This window comes from Cornus florida, unplaced genomic scaffold (genome assembly GCF_030987335.1).
Source record: "Cornus florida cultivar Cherokee Brave unplaced genomic scaffold, ASM3098733v1 CherokeeBrave_3.0.0_Hap2_Chr06, whole genome shotgun sequence".
Taxonomy (NCBI): domain Eukaryota; kingdom Viridiplantae; phylum Streptophyta; class Magnoliopsida; order Cornales; family Cornaceae; genus Cornus; species Cornus florida.
In genome coordinates, this window is record NW_026775576.1 from 68,541,333 (window position 1) to 68,552,068 (window position 10,736).

The following is a 10,736-nucleotide window of genomic DNA, read 5'->3' on the forward strand; positions in this document are numbered from 1 at the left end:
GTCTGATCGAGCTTCATTTCTGCCTGCTTCTTGGACTGCTCCAACTTTGGCATTCGAGTCTGGAGTGCTTTGAACCTTGGGGCAACAACTTCTGCTTCTTTCTTTAGATCTGCCACTTTGTTGGTGAGTTGTGATTTGTCTTTTTGAAGCTGAGCTAGTTGTACTTGAAGCTTTTTCTCCCTTGCATCCAGTTCAGTAACTTCTCTTTTCAATGACAAGTGCAATTCTTTTCCATTTTTCAAAAATTGAGCAATCAGTTCTTTTTTCTTAGGTTTGAGCAGCATAATGGTTGAGAGTTTGAGTAGACTCGGCATAAGCAGTAATCATGGAAGGGACTTAAAGTTGGAAGTTTTTGAAGAGAGCTTGGTCACCTAAAGAGAATCTTGGGTAACTACTCAAGAAGAACAAGGTTTCAGTTAACTCATTTTTGAATGAAGGGGCTAGAGACAAGTCTTGTTGCACCATTTGGGACAGGATCTGGATGGCTTTTGTTACTTCTATGGGTGTGTAAAAGGTTTGTTCAGTTGGAATTTCAGGAGGTTTAAGATTAGGTGAGTCAAAGACAGAATCAAATAAAGAGTCAAGGGTTGCAAAGGGAGAGCTTGGGTTGGTACTGACAGGATTAGTTGGAATAGCCGAGCCTTGTTGTACCTGAAATATGCCATAGCTATAATAAGTTTACAAGAACAGGTCATAAAAGAAATATATATATATATATATATATATATATATATATATATATATATATATATATCAATCATTACTTACTTCATCAGAATCTCCAATTTGTTCACCAATTGAAGTTGCAGCCAAGTCTGGGGAAGACACTGGAGACCTTGACTTTTGTCCTACTAATACTTCAATTTTGTTTTCATCTTCGACATGATCAGTAGAGATTTCTTGAATTGATTTTTGATCTGAGGAGACTGTAGCTTTCTGAAAATAATGCCGATTTAATTATATTCAAGGAGTAATATATATATAAGATCAGGCAATAAAGAAATTACATTGGGAGATTCGGTAGCAGGTTTTTCCTCTTAGAGATGACTTCATCATCATCCGCTTCATCATCATCAATCAAATCAAAGTGTCTCTTGGCTCTTGACTTTTTGGGTTTCTTTTCTATGGTTTTCCTTATTGTAGCTTTCTGGAGAAGAAGTTTAAGTAAGGGAATGGTATGCATCAAAAAGGATATAGATGACTCAATTAGGAGTTTTACCTAAGTGGCCGAAGATGGGGGAATACTTTGCAAAGGAACATAGAAATTAATGTGAGTTTCTTCAGATTTGGTAGTAGATTTCTCTGGTGCATTGGAATATGTGCCTGGAATTATGTTATCCATTGTTAAGTGATCATATAAACCAAACAGAAGTATTGTGGAAAAGACAAGGATAGAAAACTTACTTTGTCGAGAGCGAGATCTGGTCCTACCTGCAGGAGCTGTAGGAGGAGGATGAGTTGGTGCAATATTTGTTATGTTCTCTGGCTCAGGAGCGGTAGTAAGATCAACGGGTTTAATGGAATCCACACCTTGAAAATTGAGGGATATGAATTTGTAGGAACCAAGGAGAGTGGACACAAGTTGACTGGAATCTACAGTCCTGGTAAAATTGATATATGAAGCCCACTAGGTTTCAAAGCTTGGATTTGTATGCGGTTCTTCTAGAAAGGACTTATACTGAAATTCTTGAAGATGTTGGGTAAACCGATTGGTAACATCTTGAATCTGTTCACTGTTTGAGAGCTTAACCCGCTTGTGATAGTTCTTGTTGTAAGAAAAATGGGGAGGCACTGGGATCATTTGGGTCAATCCAAATTGCCAAGCTAACTGTGCTACGTTGTAAAACTCAACCTCAGTTCGGCTCTTGGGCAAATTGGGAGCAACGGTATTGCAGGGTATATCTCTTGCAATCAAGAAATGGCCCCATGAAGTGATATAAAGGTCAATATATTTAGGTGAAGACTCAACAGCAGGAGGAAACAACCAAGATGAAGCTAGTTGACATTTGGAAAAAGGAAGGAATTGGGATTGAGTCCTGATCTTGCATTGATGATAGAAAAATTGAAAACAGTCATTAAAGGAATGGTTTTTGGGTTTGACTCTAGCATATCCGAAAGACAGCAAAGGATCATTTGGAGCAAGCAGAATGAGAAGAGCTAGTTCAGGAAAATATGCATGCAACCAAAATTGGTAAAGCCAAAGTGGTCCTCCAGACCTTGAAAAGTTGGACATAATGAGGTCAGACAAGCCTCTGTATAAAGAAGCTAAGAGAAACGGAGCTAGTGCCATGGGTTTTCCTTTCGATAGGGCAATGGCCAGTTGAGTAAGGTCCTTGGTGATCTGAATGGCAGGGGCACACAACAGATATTTACATAACCACAATAGTAGAAACCCTATATGTTCTTGTTCATCTATATCGGTCCCTTCTTCCCCTAACATTTCTTTTAAGAAAGGACCATTTGATTGCACATAGGGTTTAGCCTCTTTTTGTTCTGGAAAATAAAAAGAGATCCTTTCATCCTGAAGGAGATAATTGATTTCATCTCCCCTAGGCTTTAACCCTGTTAAAAAACAGATATCCCTCAATGTAGGAGCCATCATACCACAGTGCAAGTGTAGTGAATTGGTTGTGGGAGACCAAAAGTGTAAAGAAGCAAAAAACAAGGCTCGGTCAAAAGTAAAAGGGATCTTACTGAGCTGGATGAGGTCGTAAATTCCCATCCTTTTCTACTGCTCTCCTTTCGCTGCTGATACACGATCCACCCAGTCGTTCCATTGGAGCATTGGTGGATGCCAATTTCTAACAGAGAGGGTTGGTCTGTCCCCTTCCGTTGTCAGATAGAAAAGTTTTGAGAAAGGAAGTTGTTGCTCGGCTTGGGAATAAATCGAGGATAACGAAGGAGGAAATCGATTAAGAAACGCTGGGCCAAGTCCTTTAACGTTCTCTGTGATATCGATCAAGGTGGTGGTATTCAGGTCGATAGGGGCTAGGGTTTTGATTACAGATTTTGTCATTTGGGTGTGCAATGTTGCTTCGGGAGAGGGATTTTCTAAGGTCAAATCACTTTGCTTCTGTGATTTTGAAGCCATAGTTGCAAGAAGAATTTGGTTGTAGACAGAGTTTCAGAAAGAGAAGAACTTTGATAGAGAGAGAGGATTTCGTTTGCAGAGTTTCCTTCAAATGAGAGAAGATAAGTGTTTTTAGTGGAAAATGAAATGATCATCACAATGTAATTAATGTATGACAAGATGGGTTAGTGTGATCGGCATTTTTGGGAAATCTACTCCTAATATAACTCAAGAGATTATATGATATGTTTGCTATGTCCCAATGCAATAGGTGTATTCAAATTTTGGAAGCCGAAAGGTTAAAACGGCTACCAAAATTGGGGGGACATTGTCGACACCCATTTTGGCATTTGGGTTGTAGACCCATCTTCGGCCTAATCATGGATCCATAAATCCGAATGTCCTCAGCACCCATTTTGGTAATTGGGTTCTGGCCCTAATTAGATTTGATGAATAGTGAAGTAAGTAGTAATATGGGCCAAGAGTGTAAAACCTGTGAAGCAATTATATGCTGAAGATTGGGCCGAGAGGATAATGGGCCGAAACATGCAATAATGAGAGTGGGCTATAAGATATTTTGGTGAATCATTGAGCTGGTCTTTGTTTGGGGTGGTCTAATACAGTTAGGAGAGTGTTGGGTTTGATGCGTTGTTTGTTGAATGACATGGCAGGAATTTTAAAGGAGCAAGGTTACATACAAGAGCATTGCAGATAGGATAAAAGATGTTTGAATTTTAAATACGTTAGATAAGGGCTATATATTTATCTGGTGTTCAAATAAAGATAAGAGTTAGTATTTAGTTAGGATTAGTTAGATTTGAACAATTATTTAAATGTATTGGAATACAACTAGAATGCATGTATTTAGGATTTTTGTTTTATTGTTTACTCTATAAATAAACAAAGAGGCATGTTGTGCGAGAGGTCCAGCACCATCAGAATCCTTATTATTATTTGTTTGCTTCTTCAAGCCTTTCTAAGAATAGCATCATTGCTATTTCTTCTTCATCTCAATCTCTCGGTATCTCCCCTCTCTCTTTCTTTATTCTTTCCCTTTCTTTTCTTGCTATATCTGTTTTCCTCCCTTTTCTATTCTCTTAATCTTTACTATAATTTATTCATTGAAAAGTCCTTTTAACTAAGGCAATTCTTGAACTTTAAGAGGAGTATCACTGTTCTCTTTATCCTCGCATCGTCTGAAAGTCAACCCTTGAAAGAGACTACCAGTTGAAAATTTACAATCGAACCACACAATTGGTTTTGGCACGCCCGTTTTCCATTAATTTAAGATCGGATCCTAGAAGCCGATTTTAGGGTCAACACAGAGTTCTTAATTAGTTTTGTATAGAGAGAAGCAAGACTATAATAGAAAATTTAAATTACAATACTACACTTTATAATTATTAGATAAATCCAATATTAACTATTGCTTCTCCCTTTCTGTCATAACAAATAAAAAGAGAGAGTGACACTATCTATTCTATAGTAATGTCTCATCTATACTTTATTTTTTCAATTTCATCCAATTTTCTTCCTTTCTACCAAACATGACATTAATTATTTTTTCCTTTCACATTCTTTATTTTTATGTGTTTAAAGCTTTCCGAGATCTTATTTGGATTCATCCATGGATGAAAAAATTGTTGTAAAAGAAGTTTAATGCATTACTTGGACATATACTATAAGGAGGTAAAAGGGTGCATTTGTCACTAAGTACATAAGAAAATAGAGTTGAGTGCAAGAAGGAATATGTTGAGTACCTAACTCACAGAAAGCAGGCGAGAGAACGCAAAATCATCAGACTCAATTGTAGAATTGATTAAAGGATGAAAATGCATTTTATATTTATTTTTATTTTTTGTTTTGACAATTGATATAACTTGGATAAATAGGAAGAAGCAACAAACATAAATAAATGTAGATTTTTTTTTTGAACTTATCATAACTTTATTGATTTAAAGACAACAAACAAATTACAACTACAGCCAGACAAAGCCGTGTACAAGTTTCTACATCATCTAAACTGAATCATACTCTATTTTTCTTTTTCTTTTTCTTTTTTTCCTTTGTATACAACTTATTTTCAATACAAAATCTCTTTTTTTTTTGTAATATATGTGGCTGTTCTGAGTATTAATACAAGATAATAAATCAAACCACATATTGATTGTTTATGCCCTGCATAAAAGAATGAACAACAATCTAAAAAACCACTCATAACTTGAACTGAAGCTGCTTCCAAAGAACCTGATTTATATATAACTTATCGGTGAAGATAAAATCTCAAAGACAGTGTGTTGTATCCCAAGAATCTTCTTTAAGAGCTGGGAACAAATGTGCCAATATAACCGAATCCCGCGATGAAGAAGGCAATGGACTGGAGAAAGAGGTAGATGAAGTAGTGGTTTTTCCCCAAAGCAACATCATAGCAACCACAGATGAAGAGATAGATCCCAACAGAGAGCTCTAGAAGATGTAGCCTGTTTTAACACAAAATGCAGCATAAGTTAGCATTATAGAAAGAAAAAAAAACATTATTTGTTCATCATACCATTTTAGAAAGTGTAGGGCTTGTTTGGTTTGTCACTAACAGAACTCTTTTCAAAGAATTATAAAAGACGGTTATCTGAAAATAGGCTTTATTTAACTGAGTTTTCAGAAAATAGTTCCCAAAAACTATCGACGAAGCAAATTTTTGCACAGTTTTCTGGTTTTCAAGCAGGCCTGTATTTGTTCCTCTTAACCTATAGTTAGCCAAGTTCATCTCTTGACTACAGTTTCAGTTACATGTATATGTCAATGTTGTTTGGATGCTATGGAAATGTCTCCATTTCAGTGAAGACTTTACATGATGACTATGATTGAATCATTTCAATTCCACAAAATAGATTCTAAAATGTTAGAGAAGACACTTACCTTTCACCAATCCTGATACGAGGTTTCTTGGGTGCTTTGGAACCTAATTTTGTTTTGAGAGCATCTCCCAATTTCTCGGTGACAACCCATTCGTTAACCCTCCCCGCATCCAGCAAACCAATGAACGTGGCCTTTGTCCGGTGCAGAGACATGACATTCTCAAAAAGTATCCAGAAAACCAATAGATGAAGTGACCTGCAGCATTTTGTAAACAAAGTACAAGAAAAATGTAAGTAAAAGAGCAATAAGCTAGCTCAAATGCTCACATTTGAAAAATTGTGATATTTGAGTCTCTGTAGATCATAGACTAGTTATTAGTTGAGTCAAATTAGCAACGGAACACTGAAAAATTCATGATAGCAAGCCCCAACGCAGGAAGTTAATGATTTGTGACATCAGAACAAGGACTAAGAAAAATTTTAGGCAGCGCGAAAAATAGAACAAGGACTAAGAAAAATTGGTCGCGGAAGAAAATGAGACCTTGGAGTTCCAACAGCATTGAGAAGAGTAATTGTGGAAGGAATATAGACAGCTCCCCATTTAGGAACTTGCACTTCAGGGACCAAAACAGTCGCGGGCAGAATGACACAGTAAAAGATAAATGTGACAAGATGAGCAACAATCTTCCGGACAAAGAAGAAACTGTAGATCACGTAAAGCTTCTTCCACAAAGTGACTTTCTGCAATGTAGAAGGAAAAAGAAAATAAGAACAAGTGCAAAGGACTTAGTTTTTTTTTGGATCTTATTGATTTTCATTTGAAGTAGACTCTTCTAATGTGAAACATGCATACCTTGTTTCTCATGATTTCCATTGCCATTTTCTTGAAGAGATTAGCCGGGCCACAAGACCAACGGTGCTGTTGATAACGATAGGCTTTGAAGGTACTTGGCAACTCATTTTTCACCTGAAATGCACATTACAATCCAAACAAACACAATTCAGGCCATGCCTAATTTAACAAAAACTTATCAGTTGCACAATACAGAAATCAAATTTCCTTCTTAACAAGCCATCTTCTAATCGGATTTCTAGTAGCTACTTCGGATGCTTATAAAACTTCAAAAAAAAAAAAAAAAAAAAACTATTAAAATGGCTTCCAGTGTGCAATGGTTTTAGATATGCAATAAGTTTGAATTCTGGACATCATTTCTTGAGTAATTTTCCTAAAAATGTAGATAAAGACAGCTAAACGTTTGCAGATGTACTACTTCCCAACTAAATGGGAAATATTGCTCTGTAAATTTTCCGAAAAATGTAGGTAAAAACAGCTAAAGGCTAGGTATTTCGAAGTGTCATGTTTTCTACTTTCTACCCTATTCTGTTTTTGGATGTCAAGGTTGCTTTCTGGATTGGCTTTCTTGAAATTCATTTTTCGACAAAATTGATATGTCATCAGGACTACTTCTTAAAGAATACCTTGATATTACCAACGTATACGAATTTCCAGCCTTTGAGACTAGCTCGGACAGCCAGATCCATATCCTCCACAGTCGTTCTGTCCTTCCATCCTCCGGCCTCATTGAGTGCTGAAATTCTCCATACTCCAGCAGTTCCTACATCAATTTTACCCAAAAAAAAAATTCTTTCACATAGAAATTATAAAAATCTATTCCTTTCCCGGAAGATTAATGAAGATAAAATTAAAATCACTAGCTGTCTTGTGAAGGCGGTTTACCATTGAAGCCAAAAAACGCGTAGGTTGCAGACCCCACTTCTTGCTCCACTGTAAAATGGTAATCTAGTGACATCTCTTGCATCCTTGTCATCAAACACTCATCGGAGTTAACTGCAATAACATCCGAAAAGCAATGTCAACAACCACCTTCACCACCGAATTGTCCATTCATACCATCATGTGACAGGTCTAGTGTGCCTCATTATTATGATAAATACATGTTACACAAAAGACTAAAGAAAAAAATTGCAATCTGTTGTCTCAAATACCTTAATCCAAAACAATGTAGATAACTTATAAATACTAGGAAATACGATTAGTATTTAAGGAACTGCTGAAAATTTTGAATGCTTAAACAATAGAAAATCCACATATGTTCTGTTTTTTTTTTTTTTTTTTTTTTTTTTTTTTTTCCAGCTAATTAAGTAGTAATGCTGTTGAAAAAGCGTTTACAAGAAAGTTAAAATCTAAAATAAAACAATCTTAATAAACTTTGATTATCAGTGGACCTCTGAAGCTAACAATCTCAGGGCATTAATTAAGTAGCTTAATCAAGATTAAATTAAGATTCTTACCGAATTTCCAGCGAGCTTGAACTAGGGCAATTTCAGAATTGTGTACAAGAAAAGGAATGGTTCGCCATAAGAAATCCGGTTCGGGTTGGAAATCAGCATCAAAGATGGCAACATAATCACATTGTTTCACATAGCTGTGCTTCATTCCTTCCTTGAGAGCCCCAGCTTTGTACCCATTCCTGTTGTCCCTAATCTCATACTTTATGTTTATGCCTTTGTTTGCCCATCTCCTCACCTCTAGCTCCACCAAATCCTGTATCCAAAATAATAAAAATTAATTAAATTAAAAAAAAAAAAAAAAAAAAACCCATATCAGAAATCAAACAGTTTTGATCTAAAATGGGTAGTTTTGGGTTGATTAGTGATGGATTTTTTGGATAGTGGATAGATTTGGACTATAACCTGGATCAAGAAATCACCCCAAAAAAAAAAATCATAGCTTTTGGAGCCCAAGGTTGTGTGTTAAAATGACAACCCCACCTCAAAAAGTTAAAAAGTTTCTAAGATATACTCAGTCTATATTCTAAACATAACAAATTAATCCCCAAAACGGACCAAGGGGGCTGTAGTCCGGGGTAAAATGGGTATTTGAGTGAGTTTTTTGATTAGGTAATTAAAAATAAAATAAAATAAAAAATTCCCCGTAACAGAATAAGAGAACTTTTGTATAGTTATGGGTGGTCATTGGGTTTTGATTTGGTAGTTGTTGTCATCTAGATGACGAAAACCTTCAAACCAATATAAAATAAAACACCGACAAGAGATTTATTTATTTTTTTTTGTGTAGAAAGAAAATTCTTTCCAAGAAAATAAAAATAAAAATAAAAATAAAAAACAAGCTAAAAACTTCTTGAGAACAGGATGGATACTGGTATGACAACCTCAGGTCAGAATTTGTAAAAATTTCGATGTTTCTTTTCCCAAAACTGACAAAAACCTCTGCCAGAAAAGCTTTGTACAGATTGAGAAATCGTGGTTTGATCAACAGAATTCAATGGGATAATGGCTAGATGCCACCTTAATCCAGATTTTCAAAAATATATAAATATAAATTAAACAATTTTTTTTAATAGAAAAAAAAAAATACAATACAAGAAATTGTGCATAAGGTATAAGTACACTATACCAATTTTTTTTCTCTCTTTTTTGGATATAATAGTATATTATTTGGCTGGGATTTTTTTGTACACTTTTTAATTTTCAACCAAAAATTTGACAATTTTCAGAGATGGGTTTGAAGACAGAACCTTGATAGATGGGTCTGTTGAATCATCAAGAACTTGAATGATGATCCGATCAGACGGCCAAGAAAGGCCACATGCAGCCCCAATAGACAGCTGATAAACCTGCACAAAAACAGAACCCAAAAATCTGTAAAAATGAAGCAGACTAATGAATAGCAATAGCAACAGCAACACAAATAGATAGAAAAAATTAAAAATATTGACCTCTCTTTCATTGTACATTGGTATTTGCACTAACACCATAGGATATACTGAATTCCCAAGCTCCACATCTTCCTTCATAGACTCCCACTTGTAACTCTTCTCAGGCTTCTTTCTAAACAGCTTCAGTAATACTATAACAATGCCCATATACACTCTCTCTAAGAACAACATTACGGACATCCCCAAACACACCACCACCAATAATTTCAACAATGGCACGATCAATGGTGCTTTAGCTTGCTGCCATATCAGCCCAATTTGGCCCGTGAGGTCGTCCCGGCCGCTCGAAAACCTCTCCATCTAGATGGGTTTATGTGTGATTATGTGTTGTTATGGAAACGGGACTAATTCGCTAGAGTGAGCCCGGGAGTGACTATATAAAGCAGAGTGTATGTGTGTGCGTTGGCGTTGCTTTGCGAAAAGAACACGAATATGTAGTGCTTTTGATCTGATTGCTTTCGATTTTTCTTGTGGGTTACGCTATGTCCATGCTGGGGAAGAGCTGGACTTGTCAGGTCACTTGATCAAAGTCTCTTCTCTTAGCTTAGCAGGGTATTGTGTGAATTATGATGATCAAAGAGAATTGGTTTGGACCCAATTCGTGTCTTGCATTGGACTTCACAGAAAGGGTGTTTTTGAGCGGTAGAAACAAGTGTGAAATGGTGTGTGTGTGTGTGGGGAAGTTTAGAGAGAGAGAGAGAGTGTGTTTTATAGACGCACAAAGCCTGGTCTCTGGTTTGGTGTCTCTGTTTCTCTCTCTTCCCTTTCACTGGGTTTGTTTGGATTTCCTGTGATTAGTTTTAGTGGGTACAATGTGTGGGTGTGTGTGTTTATATATATATTGAAATGAAATAAGAAAGCCAAGTTGGTCAAAAGGATAAAGACTGCGGATCTGAAACCGGCGGCGGATGTCAGATTCCGGCAGGGACTCCGGGCTGCATTTGACAATTTCGAATTGAGGGTAAATCTACATAGCCTCATTTATATATGACACCTGTCCTTATTAGCCTCTCTAATTATTACTTAACTTTTTATTAATTGGTCTATTTT

The 10,736-nt window shown here is 36.2% G+C and overlaps 1 protein-coding gene across 1 annotated transcript; it reads right to left on the bottom strand.

The window, feature by feature from the left end:
• Positions 1 to 4,852: 4,852 nt before the first annotated feature.
• Positions 4,853 to 10,493, bottom strand: LOC132311870 (glucomannan 4-beta-mannosyltransferase 9-like). The gene is made up of 9 exons (XM_059810006.1): positions 9,687 to 10,493; positions 9,486 to 9,584; positions 8,239 to 8,491; positions 7,664 to 7,774; positions 7,405 to 7,541; positions 6,779 to 6,892; positions 6,467 to 6,666; positions 5,987 to 6,181; positions 4,853 to 5,550 (listed from the first exon to the last, which is right to left on the bottom strand). The coding sequence occupies exons 1-9, from the start codon at positions 9,984 to 9,986 to the stop codon at positions 5,388 to 5,390; spliced, it is 1,572 nt and encodes a 523-aa protein (XP_059665989.1). The 5' UTR covers positions 9,987 to 10,493; the 3' UTR covers positions 4,853 to 5,387.
• Between the last annotated feature and the right edge of the window lie 243 nt (positions 10,494 to 10,736).